Source organism: Anopheles arabiensis, chromosome 2 (genome assembly GCF_016920715.1).
Source record: "Anopheles arabiensis isolate DONGOLA chromosome 2, AaraD3, whole genome shotgun sequence".
Lineage (NCBI taxonomy): Eukaryota > Metazoa > Arthropoda > Insecta > Diptera > Culicidae > Anopheles > Anopheles arabiensis.
Window position 1 is genome coordinate 31,826,833 of NC_053517.1, and position 26,140 is coordinate 31,852,972.

At 49.7% G+C, this 26,140-nt stretch overlaps 3 protein-coding genes across 6 annotated transcripts in view; 1 reads left to right on the forward strand and 2 right to left on the reverse strand.

The window, feature by feature from the left end:
* Nucleotides 1-143: 143 nt before the first annotated feature.
* On the reverse strand, nt 144-8,187 carry LOC120897955. Its single transcript, XM_040303207.1, has 7 exons — nt 7,966-8,187; nt 5,063-5,797; nt 4,561-4,968; nt 1,908-2,003; nt 1,556-1,861; nt 725-1,429; nt 144-638 (listed from the first exon to the last, which is right to left on the reverse strand). Exons 1-7 carry the CDS (start codon nt 8,170-8,172, stop codon nt 225-227), a joined length of 2,871 nt encoding a protein of 956 aa, XP_040159141.1. The 5' UTR covers nt 8,173-8,187; the 3' UTR covers nt 144-224.
* A 3,425-nt stretch (nt 8,188-11,612) lies between these two features.
* LOC120898430 overlaps nt 11,613-26,140 on the reverse strand; it is a 49,852-nt gene continuing 35,324 nt past the window's right edge. The window contains exons 2-12 of one of the 4 annotated variants that reach the window (XM_040304274.1): nt 21,334-21,469; nt 19,669-21,251; nt 19,268-19,598; nt 18,328-18,804; nt 17,543-17,722; nt 17,201-17,473; nt 16,357-16,665; nt 15,787-16,099; nt 12,444-12,675; nt 11,932-12,337; nt 11,613-11,836 (exon numbers count right to left, since the gene is read on the reverse strand). In XM_040304274.1, the coding sequence (XP_040160208.1) occupies nt 11,776-11,836; nt 11,932-12,337; nt 12,444-12,675; nt 15,787-16,099; nt 16,357-16,665; nt 17,201-17,473; nt 17,543-17,722; nt 18,328-18,804; nt 19,268-19,598; nt 19,669-21,251; nt 21,334-21,469 (4,301 nt within the window). In that variant the 3' untranslated portion in view covers nt 11,613-11,775. Of the gene's footprint in view, nt 11,837-11,931; nt 12,338-12,443; nt 12,676-13,776; nt 14,613-15,786; nt 16,100-16,356; nt 16,666-17,200; nt 17,474-17,542; nt 17,723-18,327; nt 18,805-19,267; nt 19,599-19,668; nt 21,252-21,333; nt 21,470-26,140 lie in introns of those variants that run through there. The other 3 variants (XM_040304275.1, XM_040304276.1, XM_040304277.1) reach the window with 3 other exon arrangements.
* Nucleotides 21,703-23,904, forward strand: LOC120898432 (splicing factor 3A subunit 3). The gene is made up of 2 exons (XM_040304278.1): nt 21,703-21,962; nt 22,053-23,904. The coding sequence occupies exons 1-2, from the start codon at nt 21,867-21,869 to the stop codon at nt 23,409-23,411; spliced, it is 1,455 nt and encodes a 484-aa protein (XP_040160212.1). The 5' UTR covers nt 21,703-21,866; the 3' UTR covers nt 23,412-23,904.

Consider the following 26,140-nt stretch of genomic DNA (forward strand, 5'->3'; position numbering starts at 1 on the left):
GGCGAAAGGTGTCGGTTCTGAGACGATGCTGATTGCCAGGTTGAAAGTTCAACTAGATTCCGGTCGCGTGCGTGGACTGTCTACGTCTGTAGACTGTAGTCATTCTAATAAGATTACAAGATCAAGACCACACAAACAGGAAAAACAAAGAGTACTACTTCTTTGATGTAACACAATTTTCTTTACTTCTACACTTAATCATTCGACATTTGGCGGCTGCAATCCTATCTCGCCCGCTTCCTTCCACTATCGTTCGATCGTTCCCGCTCCTCCAGACTGGCCAGTATGTGCTCGTACACCATCGGGCGCGCATTGATGGCAATCGTGAAGTCGAGATGGTTGAAGTTTGCATCCTCCACCAGATGCATGGTCGGCGGTGTCGGCAGCAGCTTGGAAAAGTCCACCGCATCCCGCGGATCGATCAGCCAATCGTTCTGCGCGTAAAAGATCGTCACCGGCGCCGTAACTGCGCTGAGATTGTACGCCGGCGCATTCCAGTGGCTGTAGCGGAGGGTATTGTTGCGCCGACCGTAATCGTACTGGCGGAATTGACCCGTGCGCTGCAGCTGGGCGTAGTGGAACAGCTGCTTGATGGAGGCGCCGGCCGGATCGTGCCCGACGAGGATCTGCATTGCCATCTGGAAGTGGTGGATGTACGGGTTCGGGTTCGAGAAGCACATGAAGGAAACGATTACCGAACACTACTACCACTGCCGCTACTTACCATGTCGGCCATCTTTGGATTCGGTCCCACCGTTTGGCTCACTACCTGTATGCACAGATTTTCCGGATCGGTCATGGGGCAGAGCAGGCGGGCCAAACCGTACTGTGAGGTCAGGTGCGGCAGGAACTGGTGCACGCCGAGCGCATTGAACAGCTCGTGCAGTGCGTCTATGTTCTGGAGCAACCACTGGACGGGCGGACTGCGGACGCGCTTCAAGCAAACGGCCGGTGAGAGCGCGTACATGCGGCCAATCTTTTCGTTGTACTCGGGCCGGCTGGAAGCCATCACGAAGAACACGGTCGTGCCCTGCGAGTGGCCGATGTAGTCGACCTGCGAGGCACCGGTCTGCCCCAGGATGTACTCGATCACGGCGGGCAGATCGTAGTAGCCCATCTCGTGCCAGGTAAAGTCCCAATAGTCGTGCGAGTCGCTGTCGAGGCGCGTATGGCGCCGGGAGTACCGATTGCCGCGCATATCCGCCAGCCACACGTCGTAGTCCCGGTCGGCCAGCAGGTAGGCGAGGCTGTTGTTCGGCCCGATGAGCACGTAGTCGGCGGAGCTGGCGAGCAGTCCGTGCACGAGCAGCAGCGGCCGCGGGTGGCGTTGCGTTCGCGCCGGTATTCGAGTGAGGGAAATGACGTACCCGTCTGCACCGGTCGCTTCGTGGCTTTCGACCGGATAGCCATACTTGGTGATCAGCTCCGTCTGGGGGGCAGGAAGCCGAAAGACACAAATAATCAATTTTTCTGAACACTTCCGCACAGAGTCACAAGGACTTGCTAGTATTTAAAAAAAACACTTTAAACATTAATTTTCACATTTGCACCTTACCGTACTCAGCGCTCCGTCCCCTATATCGATCGCAAAAAAGCTGCCAATGTCGTTGGCATTCTCTGAGCGCACCTCGGCAGATGCTGCGTCGGCGACACTGGGCGCTACACCGAGCAACACGATCAGCGACGACGACAGCAGCAGGGTCAGCGGCATGACGGCTATCATGGACCGGCGTGTCACAACCGTACGTTCTAAGTCGGACGCCATGCTACTACTGACAAACCCCGTAGTAAGTACAACCGATCGGAAGGAGAACCGCTTCACTACTACGCTACACACTGGCCAACAATTCTGATCTAATACCTACGCTATCATCATCCCGTGATCGGGCGTTCTCACAAGTTCTCACAAGCGTGTGCGCCAGTGCGTTCGCCAGTGCGATATCGCGATAGGGGAAGGGCGACGCAAACACGGTTTGTCTCAGTGCACAACCGGGCATCAGTGACTAATCGGTTGGAATCTTGTGTGTTTTTTAGCGATTTTAGCGAAAGGTAAACTACAAATACATTTTCATAACAAATAATAACAATTTAGAAGGTGGAAAGCTTGAAAAATGCTGTGAAAAACTAATGATTTGATGTTTTGAAATCGCTGCCAACGGTTGTTGTGACGAGTCGTACTAAATCGATCGGAGTGTTGATATGGTGATATGATGCATTCTCCTGAAACTCACTATCCAGCAAACGTATGCTTCATTTTGAGCTTTTAGCTCAAAGTTGTTTAAGTCGCCTTCAATACTCACCATGATTAAACAAAATAATTCTGTAATAATTCATTTCAAAAACTAAGATGAATGTGCAAAGGAACATAGTACAGCACTTTAAAAAAACGCGTAGCTCATCGCGCTCATACGAACCTTGGAGCTTTCATAAAGCTCAATCGAGTAGAGCTTTCGATAGGGCTGCTCGATTGAAGGGAAGCACTGTGCTCGAACGACAGTAATGGGCAGTGCATCTGACACACGGTTTAAAGATTCAACTTGAGGCAAACCATAGTTTCAATAGGTGAACTTACTTTCACTCAATTTCGTTTCTAATTCGCTGCATCAACGGGACGGAATAGCTTATGCTTTTTTACACCAGTCGAAATCATTGCGCCTACTGGACCTACTTATACCATACGGAACGACTCGAACGACTCCGGGTCGTTCATCACTAGTTAGTAGAAGTGGTAGTTTTGGTACGTTATTGAACGTAACGGTGTTTGAGAAAGACCATGAGCATTACGATCTGATATGGAAAAAGTTCCTGTTCTCCGACTAAACCAAATAACAAAACCCAACACCGTTGAAAGGTCAACTGCTCGTCCTAAAAATAAGAGCACAAATAATACGATCAAATTCCAAATCAGCCAGTTCTGATTAGTGTTGGGAGATTCAAGATTCAATCCCTAGGAAGATTCGATCGGATCAGATCCCATTTGTAGGATTAGAGTCCCTTACAGGGTTTCCCACGAATTATTGGTCAGTTCCCATGATTTTTGGTTCGTTCCCATAATTTATTGGTATTTTCCGATTGGATATCAATACAATTGGACCATAAAATTCTGGGAAGCTGCCAAAAAATCGTGAGAACGCACCACAATCGCAATATGGGAGCCTACCAAAAATTGATAAGAACCAACCAATAAATCGTGGGAAACCCTGTAAATATTACATTGCGATAAGATTGTAATTCGATTGGCTTTGGGATTAGATTGCTATTGGACTGGAAAAGCGATCGGATCGTTATTCCAAAGGGAACAGTGAACAGATTACAATAGGATTTATTGGAATTGCTTCGCACCACTAGTTTTATGAAGCAAGAGATAATCGATTATCTATCAAGGTTATTTAATTTGTTGACTTTGCTCTGTACGCTATTCGAGAAAGCGTGGTATAGCCTAGATTTTGCTTTTTTTGGGAAGGGGTTATCAACTTAATCGTCAATCAATTCATCAGTCATCATCAATCAATATCAGTGAAACATTTTTTCACAGAGAGACATTTCAGACAGCATCATAGAGACATTTCTTAATTTCTATGTTATTTTATTTTATTATATTATCGCACTAAGTAAACTTATTGGGCAGTAACATGTTACAAAATAATACTCAACAATGCACCAAACACAACAGCGCGCTAAAATGTGGATTATAATTATGTTGCTCTGTTAATACTTGTATGTACCATCATGCGCACCTCAACGCCAAATTTTTGAAATGGAACAGAATGTTACGCCCTTGTAGCCATGCTTACATCTGAAGCTTGTGTTGCTATCAATCACAAACGTACGTACACTTCCTGCGCTCTTTTACACCGACCATGCCCAGGTACCGGTTATACGCTTGACGCCCAGCGCGTAACATTCCGTTTTCATCGATCCATCAGTCTTCCCGGCCGATAGGAAGAACGCCTATGACATAATACTTAGCGACCTTCACACTGCTGCACCGTAATCCTTTGTCTGAACGCTTAACGCTTCACTAATCAGTAAACTTCGACAAAGCAGCGGTCAAATACGCAGCGGGATTTTTGAGCCCACTTCCGGACAGTTAAAGGCCACTTATCCACTGATCCGATCGTCACAGTTTGGAAACGAGAAATATTAATCACACCCTTGAAGCGATAGGGGCGCTTTGCTGATGATTTGATGATGACGCAGACACTGGAAAGGGTTTCACCGGTTAATCATCAGTCCCCAGAGGGGGGCTGCCATTTGTAATCATAAACCAACCGATTTGAAGGGTGTCATCTTACACCGAGTGTGCGGTGTGATTAGTGGCGATCAAAACAGCAACAAAAATGGCAGTAATTAAGCGGCAGTTGCACGTGCATGTTGCAGGCGCGTAATGTGTGGCCCTTTAGACACACCTCCGCGCGCGTCAACCACACACGATCATCGTCAGCGTCATCGTCGTACAGGTCGTGGGAATTCTCCTCCAATTAATGCCCTAACACCCGGTAGCACTCGAGGGTTCGCGATTCGATCGCACCAGCGAGCCCCTGCACCGGAGCGTCACACACTCCCGGATGTGCGCGAGGCACGCCGATCGTACTGGTCGAGCTCCTGCAGCAGAATGGAGTTGAGCAGGCGGGCCGAGTTCTTGGCCAGTATGAAATCGCTGTGCGTGAAGTGCCGGTCGGCGATCTGATGGACGGCGGCCAGGTTCGGCACCTCGTCGGCCAGCTGCAGCGCGTCGCGATAGTTGATGACATGATCGTTCAGCCCGTAGTACACCACGACCGGTACGGTGGCACGGGTCAGATTGTAGAGCGGGGCGGGCGGTGATGCGTGGAAGCCGCCCCGGCCAGTGCTCCGCAGCGGGCTGTACTTGGCGAACCGGGCCGTCCGTATGATCTGCGAGAAGTGGTGCAGCTGGCGGAGCGATGCACCGGCCGGGAAGTGGCCGAGAAAGATGCGCAGCATTCGCTACCGGAGCAACAAGAAGGAAAGGGCAAAAAAGTGCGTTGAAAAACTTGGCAACCACGAAGCTAGCACGCAACGGCTAAGCGGAAACACTTACATCGTCCACCTGGGCCGGGTTCCTGCCCGCCACGTCGTACAGCAGCTCCCGGCACACGGTCACATTCCCATCGGCGCACACGATCTTCACCAGCGGCGCAATGAACCGGCGGTTCGGCAGGATCTCGCGCCGGCCGGCCGCGTCCAGCGCGGCCACCAGCGGATCGGCCAGCGTCACGAACGTGCGCACGATCCGGCCCTCCAGCCGGTACATGTACACCGAGGGCGAGATGGCCTGCATGTCGATCAGCTTCGCGCTGTACTCGGGCCGCTCGGACAGCAGCACGAACAGCACCATCGTGCCCTGGGAAAAGCCACCGTAGTGCAGCCGGGCGGCGCCGGTCGCGTTCAGCACGTGGTCGATCAGGGCGCGCACATCGTACAGCCCGATCTCGTGCCAGGAAAAGTTCCAAAACTCACCCGCGCGTGCGTCCGGATCGAGGTGCAGATGCTTGCGCGAGTAGCGCGTGCCGCGCGCGTTGCCCATCCACACGTCGAACCCGGCATCGGCCAGCAGGTAGGCGAGGGCCCGGCCCGGCCCCATCAGCACCCAGTCGGCACAGCTGCTCAGCAGCGAGTGCATCAGGAATATTGGTGCGTTGCGGTGCGGTCGGAGCGGCGGCTTGCCGGATGCGGCTCGCCGGCCGGCGATGCGGTACAGATCGAGCAGATAGCCGTCCTCCGTTTGCACCTCGTGGATTTCGATCTCGTACCCGTACTTCCACACCAGCTGGGGCTTGAAGGTGAGAGGGAGTTGACACAAAACACGGAGCATTAAATTAGTGAGCGAACAAAGCACTTTAGACGGGTAGACGGTACACACACAAAAAAAGCATTTGGCAGAAATTGATAAAATCAGTAATTAGGTGAACGACACCACGAATTTGTTGCAATAACTGAGCAAGGTTTAGGTTAAACAGCTCTGACCATAGTTAACATTTTGACAAATTTGACAGATTTTGGTTCATGCATTGACCACGCCACTATAGAAAGTAAACATTGAACTTGGCGATACTTTTGATCGATATTTGGAACATGTGTGGCAATAGACGAACTATGAATCTAATTTTAGTCTGTTTATTGTCTATACATTACTTTAAATCCATGCAAATATTCAGGGTTTAAAGTTGTGTATCGATAAGGAAGTTTAAATATGTCCTTACATGTTACTGAATAAGTCTCTATTATTTAACTTCGTCTCAAGAGTTTTGAAACAGATGATTCAAACACATTAGCAGAGAATAGAGTATCACCATTACATCTTAATGTCTTTTAATACAAAAAGTTTCATTGAAGTAATGATAAAGTTTTTGGTGAAATAAAAAAAAACGGAATTGTTTTCCTTCAGGGCAGTGGTGCCCTCAACACCTATTTGATATCACTGATGATCTTACGCTGGGGGCCGGTCTCGTAATATAGTCGTCAACTGGTACGACTTAACAACATGTCCGTCATGGGTTCAAGCTCTGTGGGGACTGTGCCCCCATACGTACGACAGACTATCCTGCTATGGGATACCCATAAGTAGACTGATAGCCAAGCCCACAAGTGGTACAGGCAGGCCATGACCGACAACGGTTGTGTTGAGATAAAGACGAAAAAGATGTTCTGACGCACTTGATGATCACTTTGATGCAACTATTTTTTTCCACTGCTCATTGATATTGAGGAAGGAAGGGTACATGTCTATATTTTTTTCACACTATTATTGGAGATTATAGGGGATACGTAGTTAGATTTTCCTACAAATTCATTTAATTTTGGAAATATCACAAAACCATCAATTTCACTTTGATGTACAGGCGGTCCTCGAGATACACGGTTAATGTCTTGAATCTCTTGATTTCCAGCTAAAATATCACTAATTTTCGTGTAATTTTGCAAGTAGGGGGCGGTTGTAGTCACTTTATGAATTATTTGATATGATTCTGACTGAATATAACAGCTTTAAACCTTTTGAAATAGCTTCTAACATTCGATCCAAACGGAAATTATTTGGCAATTTACAATTGATGTGTCCAATCAGTACAATTTGCTCAAAGAATTGTCAAATTTAGAAAACCGCGTATCTCCGAATCCGCGTGTAAGACGTACCGTGTATCTCGGGGACCGCCTGTACCGAAAGCCTACAACCAACTATCTTTCGCGGATCAATCACAGGTACATAAGTGGAGGGGCGAATTGTTTCTTTATTTGTACTTCGGGATCAAAAGCCACGAAGGAAATCGATTTGGAATTCAGTTTTATTGCCCCGTTATTGAGGAAATTTACACATATTTCCCAAGATACTGTTTCCCACCACTTTGCGCTTTAGAGCACAAAGCACAGTTTTGATATGCTTTGGATTAAAGAATAGGATTGCTCTTGTTGGGACCTTCTGCGGCCTTCCCGATTCTCTATCTCCAAAAATATAGATATTAATCCTTGGTTGGAAACCGGCAGCGATCGAACTCAAATGGGCCAGGAATGCTTCTGAGCACGAGAGATTTTAGCCTCCAAGCCAAGCCCCATACAACTTCTCGATCAACACTTCAGAAAGGCCTACATTCGTGTGACCGCTTAGGGTTGTTCCACTTGTGTTAATCCGCCACTGGCCTCACCTTCCGTCCAATAAAGCCAGAGAAGGGACGGAAAAGCTTTTCTCATGTTCGCATGATTTTCTTTTTGTTTTTTTTTATTTTGCAAAATTTAAAACCATTAATTTGATATTATTAAACCAATAATTTGTCGTTCTCCAGCATACCACTGTCAGTAATGTAATAACACCATTGTCACCTTATGTACGTTGATTATCGGTCCTAGTCCCACAACACTGCATCACATTTTCCACAGCGATCACTCAGGATCAACAGTCGTTACAGAAACCGATCGGACACTTGCAAGGATCACCCGTTCCGCACTTACCACCGTCAGGTACGCGTCTTCCTCCTGCAAGTTGTTGAACGGTGGATCCTCCTCCACCGTTTGCACCGACTCATCCTCATCGTACTCGTTGCTATCGTACCGGCGTATCGGATGCTTTTGATGGTAATGGGCCGAAAGTAGCATCGGAAACACTAACAGCAGCAGCAGTAACCGCTGCTGCGGCAGCGACAGTTGTCGGTGCGCCATTTCTCAACGCCAAACTCTGCGCGTTTCGTTCACCACGCCGAGCATTCGGATCGCGCGGTCTCGGCTGGTTCGGCTCGGCTGTAGCTGCCTGCAGAACCGATCCTTTCGCTAGCGGTATCGCAATAGAACTAAAGCCGACCGAATGCTTCGCCGGGTACGTTACCCGGTAGCGGCCGCGCATGCTAATGGGCGCCAACAATAATTGCCATGCGGGGGCCAGGGTGCTGGTAGTGGTAGCGCCGGAGTAGCGCGCGATCTCGCTCACAATAGGCCACGGCAACCGAAATCATGCGTCGCGTCTTTTCGTGTCCCATTGTCGTCACGTTCCGCCATCGTGTATAGCGTGTTCGGTTTGTATTTGCAGCTGGAGGCCGCTCGGAGCCTTTCTACGGATCGGCTCACGATCGTCGGGGTATCGAGCTGCAACCGAACCTTCCAAACGATCGTGCTGGCAGAGGATCGCTTCTATTGTTATTGCACCTTTACCGATTGCACCTTTACCGAGGCATCAGGTTTCATTATCGATCGCTTATCTACTAGCAAGATAAGGTTCATTTTCATCGCCTTCGTCGTGCTACTAGTTAGTGGTGCTTAATACACGGGTAAGAAATAGGTCAAAGGATCAACCCGAGTCGATACTGGCAACGCCTACCAAATGATGCTTAAATGCCCTATATTTAGAATATATTAACATTGTTATGATCAATGGTGAGATGTTGCATTTAAGTGGAATTTCTGAGCAATTAGACTCAACGCGATTAACCGGTTGAAGGAAGCTGATGGAAGCATGTGTGCATTCTGGTTGCTGGTTGGTATGCACATCACAATTTAGAGGAAAAAAAAAACACACTAATAAGCTTTCAATACTCCATTGGATACGGTGGCTTCTGTTGCTCTAATGTTTACCCCCCTTTGGTCAGCCAAAAGAAGAAGAAAAAAAGTCTTCCTCAATTTGTGCATCATAATACGCGAGTGCATCTTTATTTGCGTACCCAAAAAAAAAAACGAACGTTGATGTGCAGCACAAACATTCAAATGGATGCAAATGAATCAAACCTTGAAGGCTTCGGTCGCGGCCACGAACCCCCGGGCCTAACAAGCAGTCAGTCAGCCAGCCAGCCACTCCGCTGTTGATAAGGAACAGAACTGCAAACACTTACATTCAATTCACAGCCTCTTTTGGCCAAACCAAAACTTCTTGCAACCTGCAAATGTTTACGATGCGTTGCTTTTTTTGTGTTGACTCACGCTCTGCGCCCCGGCGTTTAGCACCGGCTTAGCAGGTGCCGATCCCCCACGTCGCAACGGCTAATCAGCTGGGCTGGAAAATAACGGACGGCGGGCTGGAAGAGCCGTATGTGAACTGATTAGGCCTGGGACGGACGCGGGTTTTCGCAGAACCTGATGACCTTAATTAGTGCCAGGGGACGGGGATCGAACCTCAACCTAACCCAACGACTACTGCTACTACCATCACCTCCACCACCACCACCACCACCAGTAGCGAAGGGGTCTTTGATTATAGGTCACAACACTAGCGAGCAGCTCACTGTTGCTGCTACATTCCTTTTGAACTGACCCTTCGCCAGGAAAGCGAGACACAAACTCACACACACAGTGGAAAACTCCCCACTCACAGATCAAAATCACGTGCCGAACCGTACGCTGCTTCTGCCGGCCTCGGCTGGAACACGCGTGCGTTTCTACCGATCAGAAGGGGGATTTAAAACAATAATTGAAAATGAAAATTATCACCCCAACGGGGTGGAAGTGAATAGAAAAAGACATCGAGAGAGACAGAGAGCAAAAAGCAACCCTTCGCGCGCGATCACCGCGATCGATGTGTGGGTAAATAATGACTGATGATCGAGAGGTGCGCGAACAAAATCAATCTTCAAACTTTTAGTGCCCAGCGCACCAATTATCCTTTTAGCCGGTGCGCCGGAACAATGAACGGATCGAACAGTACGACCGAAGAGGCACCCCATTTGCATTGTGCACTTTATGGACTCATGCTGTGCGGAGAGGCAGGGGAGCCCTAATAGTGGCGAACGGTGCGAAGAATGGGAGAAAGACCACGACACACGATTGGCCAGCAATAATAATAGCAATCATATTGGAGCATCTTCCTCTGGCGGCTAGAAGGTTTTGTTCGATCAATTCCGACAATAAGACTACTTTGGTTGGGTGCCAGTTCCGGACGTCAGGTAAACTCTGCCGGTGCACATTTGCTGGTAAGGTCGCATCGTACGTCGAAGCAAGGCCACCCGAGCTGAGTACAAGCACGGTGGGGGGTGACGCTGTTTCTGAAAACGGTTCAACAGTTGAAAAGACATTCCTGAAAAGACATTGAAAAGACGAACAAAGAGACTGCGATGCGGCAACCAGAAAGAAGAAGGAGCAATTGGAATCCTCTTCCTCGATGATTTTTTGTAATGATATTTCCAAACTTTTTAAATTGTCTTTTCCATTTTAAATCCTTGCGCGATCAGTTAAAAAAGGAGCCACAAGCAACCACGTGCGTGCGAAATTTGAAATGTCCCGGCGCCGGGAATCGCGCCCGTAGGATAAAATCCGTTAAACTACCAGGGCAGCAGGATCGATAGGAGGATCAACACACCCGTTGTGGCGCTATCGCCAACTCGCCGCCATCCTGTCGCCATCGCTTAAGGCGGCGCTACCTGCACTAATGGCGGCGTGAAACAATAGCATCGGCAGTTAGTACACGTCCTTCGAGTACATTATGGCGAGCGATTTGGGGAACGCTGCTGATTGGTTGCCGTGTGTTTGCCATGGTAACGGCGGTGTACGTTTGCTGCACGGATGCTCCACCTGCAAGCGATCCTTCGATCCTGTTCCGAAAACATCGAGTTTGGTTATCAATTTGCATCGCTGATTCGACGAAACGAGAGAGAGAGAGAGAGAGAGCGCGCGCAAGCGAAATCAATCAGCCGCCTACTCTCTCCCTCGCATGTCGTCGATCGTCGTTGTCGCTAAACAAGTGGCCGCAACAAAAAAATCAGCAAACGAGCGATGTAATGATAATTGCATCAATAAACAATTATGAATGTGATTAACTGTTTCGGGGCAGGCTGCGATAGAGGCGATCAAATTGAAGTCTAACGCGATATGGTGTGTGTGTGTGAGGGCTATGTTGCCTGTTAAAGCCATTGATAGCCACCGAGCTACCACCGAGCACGTGCCCCCATCGCTTTGCCCGCGCGATCATCATCATTAGCGATCATTAGGTGGTGAGAAATTAGTTATTTTTCTTTCCCTTTTGTTGCGCCATTCGTTGCTTTGGCAGTAAAGCGTCCTCATTATGCTATGTTTATGTGGCTATAAATTGATTATTCGCATGGAATTTTGCAAAAAAAACAATAATTATACATTGAATTAGATTTAAAGGTAGTGAAGATTCGCAAACTTGCACGTTGTCCTTTCTTGTTCGAGTAGTCTGGTTGTCTGTTTTTATTTCGCACATTATACATACAATTGTAATATAACAGTGACTTGGTACTGCATAAATTAGTGATATTCCCTGTTGTCTTCCTACTTATTTACAAGCTCGCCCATCACGGTGCGCTTCTACTACTATTACTACTACTCGCGCGTATTTAAGGACGATCGCAGCATTTCGTACGCCGACTTGGATGCTTCGGTTCTGGAATGAAGAACAAAAGAAGAAAAAAAAAGAAGCAGCTCATTAATGCTCACCCACAAGCGTTCACGCCAATCCGGCCAGCGGACCGCACTTACCGGAGCGAAAGGATTGGCCGTAGCGCATTGCGAATGTTTTGATAAACGAGCGGATTCAGCTGCTCTTGCTGCTGCAGCAGCTCGCCGAGCGAACGGTCGCCCGTGTTCGAGCCCGAGCGTGCCATGGTTCGTCGACACGGTAGGCCGTGGGCGGCCGCAAACTGTTCGAACGTTTTCTCGCGCAAAAACAACAGCGGCCGAATGATGCGCACCGCTCCTTCCGGGTGCGATTTCGACACATCCTCCGAGCGCTGCACCGCCGGCAGCGCACACAGCTCACCCCGGTGGAGCAGCGAGGTGAGGAACCGATCGGCCAGCTTGTCGAGTGTGCTGGCCATAGCGAGCACGTTGTACTGCCGGTGGCGAGCGTGGTGCATCAGCTGATCGGTAAGTGATTCGTGTGAAGCTGCAAATGATGAGTGTGTGTGTGTGCGTGAATGTGGTGTGAAAAAAAAGGCAAATGATCATTACACACTGGTGTACACAGGTGCAGGGTGAAGATCGGCACCTACCTAGCGGCTCATAAAAGTACGGCACATCGAGCTCCTTCAGGTACAACATTAGCGCGCGCGGATCCACTCCACTGTCCGCGCTGCCAACGGTGACGGCGGCCAGCTGCACCTTCAGCCGCCGGGTTTGACAAAACTGACGCAACAGATGCAGCAGGCAGAGGGTGGAGCTACTGCCCGACAGGCACACCAGGACGCGATCGCCCTCCTGCAGCATTTGATACTCGTCCAGTGCCTGAACGGAGGAGAGGAAGTAGGTTCAAGAAACGACCAGAATTACATGCCGGTAGTGTGAAACGGTTGCAGTGGAATGGTATCGGTCAACCCATCAGCTGCAGTCCGTTTGCAGTAGTGACCGAGCGAAACACTCACAGGCGCGGTTTTGCGCGGTTTACTGTACGATGGAGCGGTTAATGAGCGGTGGTGTTGTTGTTGTTGTAATGAGTGGTCAGCCAGTCTCGTCTCTCGATCCAATTAGCATACCAACGTCCTTTGCATGTGTGTGTATGTTTAGTGAGAAGGAAATGTATTTCTCAAGGATGCAGATTACGCACAGCGCAGCGGGATAGCAGCAGGGTGGGTACTGGTGTTGTGGAGACTATCTACTAAGCGCTTGCGAGTTGAATGAATGTTAGTAAACAAGACAGCGAACATACCACAGCTTGTGGAGAGAAGTTAATCATAAGCATTTTCTTGCATTTTGAATATAAAATTTCGTTTTAACAAAATCACATTGAAAATTAAATCTACAAAAAAAAAAGTTGCTAAAGGGTCCTAATTGTAAAAAAATAATTATCATTTGGATTGATAATTTACTAATGCAACAAAAACCTGATTGAAAATTTTAGATTTACTATCCCTGATTCATAAGCGATAGTAGCGCCAAAGCTGCACTGCAGCGGTCAAACCGAAAAGCTCCACTGTTTATCCAATGCACAGCAGCGCCATCTATGTGTCTGATCGATAAGCGAACATTTTAAACGCGGATTCGTTAGAATAGTGCAATTCCTTCTTCAACTAACTTCATTTCTTGTGGATGTTGCTCGTTTTTTTTCTCTTCTTCTTCAAAGATAAAATGTAGGTAAATCGATCCTCATTCAACTTCGATTCGATGTGAATCCGCTTACCCATTCCGCAAGCGATGAATGCCACTGTGGTGATTGAAACGAAATTCCGTCGCCCTGTTCGCCTACACAGCAGTTAGAACTTCAACATTAAAAATAAACCTTAAAAGCCGCATTACAACATTACTTTGCTACTGTATGCACCCAAACGTACTACGCACGCTTCACTAACGTCAGCTACATTTCGGTTACAGGAAAATGGAAAAAAATGGTTAACGATTAGATCAAACGCATCATGATCGAATTAACTTGTTGTGAAATATATATTTCTCTCTCTCTCTCTCTCTACCTCTCTAACGTTATATTCACTTTCTGCTATATTTATATGTATATATCACACCATCACATGCCATGTTCTGGCAAGTATGGTAATGATTTGTAAGAATAGTAAAGATACATTTCCTCTCCTCTCCAGCCCTACGCTAATGAACAATCCCCTTTCCCTCATTCCCGTTTCCTTCACACGCTAATGACTGTTACAAAGCTACAAGTTACAACAAACATACATCACTACAAGTATTACACACTCCTTCACAGCGGCTTACCAAGCAGCACTTGTGTTGCACAAAACCATTGCGTTCGGTAAATGTATGCACACATACTTTAGTTACACATTGGAAGGGTTTCATCCAAAACCTACAAAAAGCTTCGCGCAGATTGCGCAGCAGTAGCGATAACGCCTAGACACAGTAAATACAACAAATAGGACAGGGTAGACAGGGTAAGGATGTTTCGCGTATGGCGCACGCAGAAAAAAAAGCAGCTTCAAAATCTTCTTTCCGGATCTCATCTCTCCTCCAGCAGCGACTTTAAAATATGGTACAGATATGCATTAAAGTTCCGCTCCACAGCTCCTTTCATTAAACGCACACGGAAGTTACACACATGTGTCCTTTTCTTCCTCTCCACGTGAGATACTCTCTCGCGCGCTCTCTCTTTCTCTCGCTCTCTGCAAATCATCTCCCGCCGCTACTGTTCATCTCATCTCAGGAGGCGTTCTTCGTCTTTTTTTTTATATTTTAAACAACTCGGTGAACTTCACGAACAGCTGTTGCACGCAAGCGGCACACGTTCGTACGCAACAATAAAAACGGGTAAGAGAAAGAAACGGAAGTATATTAAAAAAAGAGTTGATATCACCTTCGCAGGGAGTGGGGGGCGTACCAAAAACGAACGTAAAACGTAACGCAAGAACGTAACAACAACAGAAAAAAAAAAACATTGAATCAAAAACAGTAACACATAAAAGAAGAAAAAACATTCTTGTTGCAAAAATAAAAAAACATAGTAAAAATGACACGAAACACAATAATAAACACGATAACAGAAAACACAGAAACCTCGAAGCTACCCGGAGCGTTCAATGGTAAATGGTGGATAAAATCGTAACAAATGGATCGTGTTTACACGTTATACACGCATCTGTGTGCGCACCCGTGGGCTCTCCCGGTTGCTCGCAATATGCGCTGCAGCAAATTGTGAATTGAGGGTTTTTTTTATATAAAAACTATGACTATCAATCGCCGTTCGAATCACACGAACATTCCTTTCGAATCTTATTCTCTCTTTCTATATATCTCTTTCTCTCTGTTGATTCTCTCCAAATAGTAAAAGTAAGGTGTTGTTAGTAATGATCGCTTAAAATAGTATCATGAATTAGTAATGCTTTCCCGCTACTTGGTACAGCCTGCAACCTGTGCTTGATCACCTCTCCAGTCTGTCTCTTCTGCTAGATTGTACTCCCAAAAGTATGCCATTTCTAGTACGTGGTTAGTTAGCTAGTAGCTGCGAGATCCCCTTCTGCAAACACAACTGTGCCCCCCAGCCTACATGCCCAAATGCACACAAAATGCAACCGATTTCAAGCACCGTTTGCAGTTTTTTGTTATGCTTTATCTGCGTACTCTGTCCGACCAAACCCGTTTGCGTTTGGCGTCGCGATTTGAGCGCATCCTGCGCGCCAGTGTGTGTAGTAGTAGCAGTGAGTGTGTTACTGGTGTACCGTAATAACGAGTGTAATTAGTTTGCCATACTAAACGAGCGCCCCGTAGTAGTAGTAGTAGTAGTAGTACAAGCCAAGCAGAAGTAATGGGAGTAGCATCATTCATCAGCATGCACACCACACAAAAAACCGCGTGCGGGTAAGTAAGTGTAGAGCAGCGCGAAGGTGCCGCTCCGCAAGGGTAAGTATTGCGTGTTAAAGCACAAAATTAATCGTTAACCTCGGCTGCCTGCTTCCAGACTTCCTTCGGCATCTGGTGCCACTGGACGCCACCGGCCGTCCCAGGCGTCACGTGCCCGACGACGGTCTCCCCCGAAGGTGTACGGTTGAGGACGTGCTGCTGGCGGGTTAGGGGACTTTTGCCCGTAGTAGCATCGGCCGGACCGGGCGGATGTCGATCGTTTGGACTGGCCGAGTCCGTATTGGGAGAGGTTTCAACGATTGATCCACCGGACGGTTCCGATATGAGCCGTCGCGGTGGAATTGCTGGCTTGTGTGTTGTGTTGTCCACATCGGCGGAGACGGTGCGTATTCTGGGTGAGGATAAGAGAGAGAGAGAGAGCAGAAAAAAGCAATTGATTTAGTTGAAAAGAATTAATTTCTGATACATTTTGTTCCATTACACACACACTAACAGAATTATGATATTATTCCCTCATCGAAAGCACTGCATGAAAGCACATGGGACACAACACAATCACACACATGTCACCGAAATGGACATGAATCGCAAATTGCTTGCCGTCCTACCCATCTTCAAGCCCACCCGGTTTGCCGTAGTAAACCTTACCTACTGTCGTGGCCAACCGTCCGGCCCGTCGCCCGTACCCGGCACCCGGCACTATCGTCCGGCGCGTCGCAAAAGTTCATATTGATGCCGGAGTCCTGCGACGACATGGTGGACCGTGGATCGAAACTCTTGCAGGCGGCGATCGGTCCGGCCGCACCGTGCAACGGTCCCATCATGTAGTCCGGGCTGGCTGCCGAACTGGGCCGCGGGAACGATTCCGACCGGTGCTTGCTGTTGTCGTGGTCGGCCGACCGGGGCCGATGGAGTTTGGCGTCCGGCGTAATATCGCTGTACCGTTGTTTGATCAAGCTAATGGGTAGATGGATGGTTGTGTGTTGGGGTCACCATCACAAAGCGAGGAAATAGTGGGTACAGGGGACGATGATGATGATGGGTGCGTGTGTTTAAAAATTGCAATCATGATGGATGGATGGATGGACGAGATGGGATTACAGTGACAGTGAAGGACAAGCGACGGTGCGTCCGTTGTTACCGGTGGACAATGCACGCGCACACATTTACGGTATGGGGAAGAAAGAGAAACAGAGAGAGAGAGAGAGAGAGAGAGAGAGAGAGAGAGAGAGAAAAAAAGAGACAAAAAAGAGAGAGAGAACGAGGAAGCACCCGTTAGCGATCGGTGGTTAAACTAGCGCTCCTACGGCATTACTTTGATTCCCCCCTGCGGGGGCCTTTGGAGGGAGCTTAAAGCCGTGCCGGTAAACAAAACAAAAACCACAAAACGGGACGGGGGATTAACAACTTAAACAAATTCTATAAATACAAACACACACTACTAGTACTAAAGTAACAAATGCACTGCTCCCCCCGACAGAACGACAATTACAGTTTGTGTGGTGCCGCTCCGCCGACACCGGCTGCGTTGGACGTTCCACCTGCTGCTGCTGCGCCACCGTTGCTGCTGCGCACTATGTCCGGGGGTGAGTTTTTGCGCGCACCAAGAAATCCTTCGGGCGAGATAATCCCATCGACCGCATTCACGACGTCCCGTATCTCGGACTTCACCTCGTTCGTCATCTCCTTGCTGAACTCGCGCAGATAGTCCACCACGTCGCTGGTGCAGATGGAATCGCGCTTGCTGTCCGTCGGCGCAGGATGGCTGCAAGAAGAAGAAGAAGGCGAGACGGTTGATTGTAAGACTTCCTTTCAGGGCTTTCTCCACGCTTACCTTAGCGGTCCGAGGGAGTTGAAGTTGACCAAGCTGCTCATCTCGATGCTGTCGGTGCTTTCGAGCACATCCTCCACCTTGCTAATGACCTCCCGTATCTCGGACTTGATCTCGGTGGCCAGCTCCTTCGTCATCTCCTTCACGTACGCCTGAATGTCTTCCGTGCTTTCGCTGCAGCTACTGCACACGGTAAGTAAACGAATTTAATGGCGTACAGTTATTATCTATTTGGCATTATGAAACAAATACAGACGACATTGAAGCGTATAAAAAAAACGATATGTTTAAGCACATTGATATGGGGGAGATGCAAGAAATAAGCCACGCGGAGGATGCATGCGGAGTAGAACACGGAACGAAACACGGAGCTTTAATCATGCACAGCGAGCGAAATGTGTTAGGAGCGAGCGATCAAGCGACGAACGTTCTGCAAACATGCAACCAGCATGCATTGGCAATCATTGAAATAATTTCCCTTTTATAATGATTTTTTTCTTAAGCTTAAGCACTTTCTTTTCAGTGTTGAAAAATAGCGTTAAAAAAACCCCCGAATAGCATAATAATTCATTAACAATATATCCCAATGAATGTAGCACAACTCAAATGATTCAAATGCATGCGTTTGCAACAAACAAAACGGAAAGCCGGAAGGAGCGAGCACGGGGACAGCAGCGACAGCGGGTGATGTAAGAAGAAAAAGGAGGAAACAATGAGTAAAAAAAACACCGGAAAATGCACAAAACGGAATGTGGACACGAGCAGCACCCACACATCGGGATGCTAACCTTCCCATCAGAGAGCGCAGATTCGGAAGGCTCGGTGTCGGCGACGCTGTCCCCGGATGCGGTGGGCTATCGTTGCGCTGCGTCAGGCTAACGGCGTCCGTCTGGCTGCTGCACGAGCAGGACCGCTGTTTGGGGAGCCGGCCGGACGGGGGCAGTATCGGTATCGGTGCGCTGGCACCGCCTGCCCCCATCATGGACAGGGGACGGCGTAGCTGGGGCCGCTGCTGCTGCTGCTGCTGGGATGGAGCCGCCGGCATTGACTGTTGCGTTTGGTACGATCGCGCTTGGTGATGGTGCGGTTCTAGCCCCAGGCTGGCGCGCGTATGTGGCCCCAGTGCCTGCAGCGTGGTGACCGAACTGCCATCGCTGAAGTCATGGGCATCGGTGCTCTGTGCTTCGCTTACGTCCACATCCCGTGCAGTAAGGCCGGTGCCGCCGATGTGTGTACGATAGCTGGCGGCTCCCCAGCTGTGACATCTGCGCGATTCATTCCAGACGGGCAGGCAGGCAGGTCGATTTGAAGAGTGTAACGGAAAAAGTGCATCTATTATATATGTATTCCCATCGAGAATATCCGCGAGCGGGGTGACGATGGGAAGGTATCATAGGGGGGGGGGGGGGGAAGGATGATGGAGAGAGCAAAAGGCTTTCATTCTTTAGGGAACCGTTATCGACTGGCTCGGAATGAAGGGGGGAGGGCGGGTGAGAAATGTATTCGAGTTGATGCGCCAGAACGCGTGCAATTCACGTGCGCCAAGAGAACGCACAGCAACAGGATTAATTGCGCAGCGACATTCGCCAGGCCGAACTGTTCTTGCACATTTGCTTGTATTAGTCACGGCAACAACACGCATGCTCAGGTTTTGCGCGCCACGATCTACGACACTCGGCTCAGCATCACGAGCTCATGAAGATCGAGAGCATCGCTACGTGAACTCACCTGTTACGACTCACGTTCATGTCACGCCCAATTGGTCCACCGGGACCGACGGTGATACCGGCGGCGGAAGTGCTGCTCACGTGCCCGGATGCCAACGAGGTGACGTTCAGCATGGGCGTCACCTCACCGCCGACCGAGAATCTTACCATCGGCGGCGACGAGGTCGGTGTGGGGCTGTGCGATTGGTACGGGGATGAGGATGAGGAGTTCTGCCGGCGGTTCGATATCTGCAGCGGCGAGGCCGGCAAACTACGGCTCTTGAATCGCTTAATGTCCAGCGCCGACAGGCTGTGGTGTCGATGGATCAACATCAGCGACGAGTTTTCAGGTACTGGAAAAGCAAAAGCATGACCATGAGCGTGAATTGTTTCTATTTCCGACAAGGGCAAAGCCCCACTTACTTCTGGTAGGATCGAACGGTACGCAATTTTTGACACTGTGTGAATGGCCCAGCAGCAGCTCGTGAGCCTCGCCCGACAGCATGTACCAGCGTAGATGCTCCATCGCCGCGTGCGACAACTTCAGCACGATCTCATCCGTCGTGGACCGCTGGGCCATTTTGCGCGCCCGGTTGAACAGATTCCGCGCCGTCTGCAGGCAGTCGGAGTAGTTCTGCGGGAACGTGCCCGGGCCGGAGATGCGCCGATCGGAGAACAGCATTTTGCCATCGATGTAGCGGATCGCGCCCAGCCATTTGCGTTCCTTGGCCAGCGAGTTCGAGTGGTGCCGCCATTCGCCGGACCGTGCGTCCACTTCGTACTGCGGTAGCAGCTTCCACGCCTCGGTCGCGACCATCTTGAGCGCCTCCAGTATGAACGCGACCTCCGCCTCCGGCATGAAGAACGGGAAGGTGATGCGCGTGTAGCCGGGATGCAGACAGCCCGCCTTGAGCGACTCATCGTGCAGCAGCTTCTCGTACTCCACCATCAGCTGCGGGTTGATGCCGAGCGAGTCGCTCATCATGTTGTCGGCCGTCGCCTGTATGCCGAACACATCGTTCAGCACCGCCACCACGAACCGGTGGTGCAGGAAGGCACCGCGCGGATGGCGCACCATGAAGCAGAGCGTCGTGAGCCGCTTGGCCGTGGTGCACGGTGGCCCGAGCAGCACTATCTCCGGAATGGTGCGCACGTGGGCCAGCATCTGCTTGCACGTCTTCTCCATCCGGCCCATGATCGCCTGCGATCCGAGCGACTCCTTCAGCTGCAGCACGAGCCCGGCCCGGACGGCACCGACGACCCCGACCGAGTCGGTCATAAAAGAGGTACTGTGTTCGATTAGTCTACGCTTAATGACTAGTACGCCCGGTGCCTGCACACCACCGACCAGCCGGTTGCAGTGGAAAAAGATAGCGTCCTTCTGGGCTCCGGGTAGGATCGGGTTGGTGCAGATCGGTGCACAGGACGCGGCCATCGAGTGGTCCCAGATGGAGAGCGCATCGTACTGGTGCAGCAGTATCGTGGTCGCCACGTCGTCCGCCAGGATGCCGGTGAGCCGGGACGCACCGGAGAACAGGCCGACCATCTTGCGCCGCGCCTCGGAGAAGTGCTGCAGGCGCTTCTCCAGGTCGACCAGGTCCAGGAAGCCTTCGTGATTTTTCAGTATCCGCTCGATCTGCCAGCCGGCATCGATCCACGAGCGCAGGTTGAATACCGGTTCCGAGGTGCTCACGAACAGGATTGGCGGGGCCGCCGACGGGAGCTGAGTAATGTCGACCACGCTGTCCGAGAGGGCGGACGTGTTGGAGAAGCTGTTGTGCCGGATGGAAGTGCCGAGCTGGAGCGACTGTTGGTGCAGCGCGCCGAGCGATACGTTGGCACTGATGGCACTGTGAGAGTTGTTGTTGAACTGAGACTGGCTGAGGTCGCACACGTTCGGGTTGGACAGCAGGTAGCACAAACGTTCGGCGGGATTATCACAGAAAATGATCTCATCGTCTCCATTGGCACCGACTGCGGCACGCACCAGGTCCCGTGCTTCATTGCTGCAGGGAGGAGAAGGGGTGAGCAAGGGAGTAAACTTATGTTGCTCATCGGCGTCAGTCATTATTGTTTACGGTTACTTACTCATATAACTGTGACTGCAATCCCGTGACGGCCGATATGCAGCTGATATCACCAAACGCCGGTAGCACTTCTTTGTTTATGTAATCTTCTAAAAACTGCAGCGAACGGCCCGATGACGCATAGTCGGCATACACCACTGTAAGAAAAAGAATGGGCAACGATTAGATTCAATAAATACAGCATTATTTTTAAAAAACATACGATACTCCATTCCTCTCCGTTTCATAACGTTCAATTCGAAATTGTTCACAACACACGTGCAATGTTTTCACATGTCACCCCTAGATGGCGCACCGCAATGACGCCATTTTCTTTTTCGAACGTTTCGAACATCGCCCGTCAATCTTCGGGCCGCTTCGGCTTCTGCGGCTGCTTTCATGTTCAGTTCTCGATCAAACGTCAGAAAGTTTGTGTTTCTTTTCTTGTGCTGCGCGTTATTTCTCGATTCGCTTGCATTTTTCACTGATTTCCCGTGATTTTAGTTCCATTTTCATCGTCAATACTGTGCTGGAGCTGACGAAGATACAGCAAAGATGGAAACAATCTTTGAAATACAGCGGCGCTTGCACGAAGAGTGTGACCGCCTGGTGATGGCCATGTCGGAGGAGTTGATGATACCAAAGAAGACGGTAAGTGGAACATAAACTACACCGAATACAGTACAATCGGTGCAAATCGTTTATAATCGCCTCTGTTATGTGCCCCTTTGCTTACCGCAGACTAAAGAGAAAGTGCTAGCGGACCACCGGATAAAGATCTATCTCGAGCGATACCAGACGTGCTCGAAGTCGCTGCTGGAGCTGTACCAGGACAAGGACGGCGAGCGGAAGCAGGAAATCACCAACATGAGCGTGAACGAGTTCAAAGAGTTTTACAGCCAGTTCAATGGGTTGATCGAGTTCCATTCCAACCACGGCAACAATGTGGCCGTACCGGCATCGATCGAGTTCGACAAGCTGAAGGAGCAGCTGAACGATCCGGCCTACCTGGCCGAGGTGGTGAAGTTTAGCGACGTGGAAAACTATGGCCAGTACTTGGATCTGCACGAATGCTACGACAGCTTCGTCAATCTGAAGGGCATCGACAAGATCGACTACATTACGTATCTGTCGGAGTTTAACAAGTTCGCCGACATACCGCGCAAGCAGAAGAACCTCAAGTACAAGGGCTACCTGCAGCTGCTGCACGACTATCTGCACTCGTTCATCACCCGCAGCAGGCCGCTGTTCTTCGAGCTGGAGCATACGGTAAAGCGCAACGAGCTGCAGTTCGAAGACATGTGGAAGAACGGCATCGTGCCGGGGTGGGAGAAGGTACGCGACGTCGACGACGATGCGCTGATCAATTTGAACGAGTTCGGCAAATGGGAGGACCTCACGTACCTGGGGCTGGACCGGCTGAAGGCCGCCCTGCAGGCGCTCGGCATGAAGTGCGGCGGCACGCTGGAGGAGCGCGCGCAGCGCCTGTTCGCCTCGAAGGACGACAAAAACCAGGAGAACGAGCGCAAGCGGATGATGAACCTAAACAAGGAGAAGGATATCGCGCAGCTGGAGTACAAGATCGCGAAGCTGGCGGACCTGGTGGACGACCAGATTTACGAGACGAAGATCAACCTGCAGCGCAAGCAGGCCCGCTACACGCTGGACGAAAGCGACGAGGACAGCATGGACGAGGAGGAGTCGGACGATGACGACGGCATTCCGTACAATCCGAAGAATCTGCCGCTCGGGTACGACGGCAAGCCGATCCCGTACTGGCTGTACAAGCTGCACCAGCTGCACTTTACGTACGAGTGCGAAATCTGCGGCAACTACAAGTACAACGGGCCGAAAGCGTTCCAGAACCACTTTTCCGAGTGGCGGCACGCGCACGGTATGCGCTGCCTGGGCATCCCGAACACGGCCCACTTCGCCAACATTACCAAGATCGAGGACGCGCTGGTACTGTGGGACAAGGTGAAGGAGCAAACGTTCTCCAAGATGTGGGTGCCGGCCAACGAGGAAGAGTTTGAGGATTCGCGCGGCAACATTCTCAGCAAGAAGGTGTATCTTGACCTGCAGAAGCAAGGCCTGCTGTAGGAAAGTGTATTGCGAGGATTGGAGGGGGCGAAACGGAATAAAAACAGCAAACGAACACACAACAGTACACTTATCTCTTCGGCTACTCCCTCCGGCCCCCCGGGGTTGGCGCCAGAGCAAGAGCAACTCAATCGGTGTAATCCAAGTACGCTGCGGCGTTGTTTACGTTTCGAATGCCCGTTTCGTAATTTGCATCCCAAAAGGTTGATGGTGTCTGGGCGTGTATAAGTGTATAAGTGTGTGTGTGTGTTGGCAATCATGAAAGCGCCACATTTGCATACGGCCCCCATTGTGGGAAGTACCACACAGCCTGCAGAGAGGAGCGACAGAACACAAATGATGAACGAATCTGTTCTAATTTTAAACCGAATACCACGAGGGGAAAGATCTTCTCCTCGACAGTCAGTCTCTGCGCGTATCATCATCATTGGTGTATGATGGTGGTATGACACCTTCTTTGCATTGGGTAGAATAAAATATGATCTGCTGTGAATTGTTTTGCGCGTTTATTTATTATTTTTATTTGCAAAAAGCGGGAGGGAGTGTCGCGGCACGACATTTAAAGGGTAGAGATAAACAAAGCACACAATCCGATGGTGTAGATGCATTAAATATCACAAGCGCACGTTGTTCACACGTTTCTAACCCAGCAATCGTTTGCTACAGCGCATCCCAAATGCTAAGTGTCGAACAATTAACATATAAGAGGACACACACACACATGCGGGACAGTCATTTCGTATAAGGGTTACTTCCGCCTTCGCGGCCAAGTGCCACAAAGTCTCAGCTGTTTTGCGCGTTCACGCGTTTTTCTTCTTCTTCTGTTGCTGAATGTGTTAACAACGTGCAAAACACCGCCCACAGTGGACGGCCAACAACGGAACGCGCAGCGGTACCGGGGTAAGGAGTGCTAGGGTTTTGCTTAACTAATTCCAACACAGCAGCAACTCACCTGCCTTTCCTGCGCGCACCAAAGGGGCAACAACGTTCGCGCTTCCAAGTCGCTAAGGCAACGCGCGTTAATTGCCCGAACACTAGAGGGCATAAATCGATTACTTTCAAATCGCTACGATTAAGTGACACGTTTGACATTCACGCTGCCAGCCATCCACGCTTAGGCCGTTTAGCGCAACAAAAACAACAACCAATCAGCCCAGCAGGGACATGCTTTGCTTTCAGCAGGCCGCTTTCATCACTAATAAAGTCTGTTTAGCGTTTAGATAATCGTTTTGCCTAGATTGTTTCAATCGCGTTGATGGTTCTCATCGATTATCCTCTTTAAAAACCGAACCCAACTTCGACGATCAACGCGTTCTGGGCGTTTCTGAATGTCATCACGCGGGGTGTGGTTGCGTTTGCAAAACTTCACACTTCACCCCGAATCGGGGTACGGGGTGAGCGCAACGGATGGGATCCCGATGGATCATTACATGGTAGTAACAACACACACACACACGTACCCAGACCACGATGGTTAGCATTTGCCAAAATGGGAAGACACATCAGTGGCCGCCACATGCGGTGTACCAAAAACGGGGATGTTGTTGGAGAAGGATATGAGTCTGCTGCTGCTCCCTTGCCGGTTTATATTTACACAGTTGTGTCGACAGCCGTCTGGGGCTACCGAACCGACCTCCCCCCACACCCCGAGCCAGTTCAATATGGGTGAGAGAAGGTGAGAATTGTCTCTTTTTTATCGAAGCAACTGTTGAGTTTTTGGGCAAACACAAAGCCAACGTGCCCTGCCTACGGATGTACGCAAACTCCCTGCGCTGGGGAATGGATATTGAACTAAGAGCTAACAAGCCGGCTGGCCGGTATTTGTGGGGCGGTTTAACGTCCATTACTTTGCATTCGAAACATGGATAAGGTTTCAAATTTGGCCAATCCCAAAACACCCACAACCATCACGCGAGGACAGGAATTTTATGGTTTTGAAGTCAATTTGGTGTTTGCGTGGAGTCGAGGCATCAATTATGCACCTCAAATGATGGGTCTCGTTAAATGTGCAAATTAAATTATAAATCTTCCAGTAAGAATTTTTCATTCACACACACACACTTGATCGTATTTTTAATCGTATCGTATCACGTGACAGTCAAAGTGACGGAAACAGGTCTATGCTGTCTACCCATAACGCATACCTTCAGAACAGAAGCCCCAACACAGAACAACAGAAAACAATACTCCAACGCCAACTCTGTCTTGTTGTTGTCCGATCGCCGATCCTGAATACAAATAAATACGTCACCAACCAAGGCAGAGTAGTGAAAACGTGTGCGGCCATGTCTCGAAATACACCAAAATACGAAAATAACGCTCCAAACCGGTTGACAATCGACAACCGGTCAGCCAGATTATAACCGGCCAGTCGCCATGTGGTGGCAATAATAGATGCGCGTCAAGCCGATCTGTGTTGGCCTTTCGAATATGCTAAGAAGCTAAAGCCACTCTACAGCTAAGGCCCAGCGGACCAGCGATCGAGTTGCGATCGCAGGCACACACAGCCACACATGTGTGGATTACACGGTTTCTTAATCACAGCCAGCCCATACATTCACCAGGATCTCTTGCCTAGCCTGGGCCAGACTGTTACAATTACTCCCCCCAAAAAAGCCTACCGTCCAGTATCTTGCGATCGATTGTTTATCAACATTTTCAAACACCCGTGCGAACCGCGAAAAAGTCCAATGTCACCGTGCACCCGAGGCCATAGACACACGCAAGAC

Excerpts from the sequence above, each read along its gene's own strand:
- LOC120897955 (XM_040303207.1), bottom strand. The coding sequence starts at position 8,172 with ATGGCGCACCGACAACTGTCGCTGCCGCAGCAGCGGTTACTGCTGCTG. Across the intron at positions 5,798-7,965 it reads AAGACGCGTACCTGACGGTG|CCCCAGCTGGTGTGGAAGTA; the intron begins GTAAGTGCGGAA and ends CTCACCTTCAAG. Across the intron at positions 2,004-4,560 it reads CCTCGCGCACATCCGGGAGT|TCACTGATGCCCGGTTGTGC; the intron begins GTGTGACGCTCC and ends CCAACCGATTAG.
- LOC120898432 (XM_040304278.1), top strand. The coding sequence starts at position 21,867 with ATGGAAACAATCTTTGAAATACAGCGGCGCTTGCACGAAGAGTGTGAC. Across the intron at positions 21,963-22,052 it reads TGATGATACCAAAGAAGACG|ACTAAAGAGAAAGTGCTAGC; the intron begins GTAAGTGGAACA and ends TGCTTACCGCAG.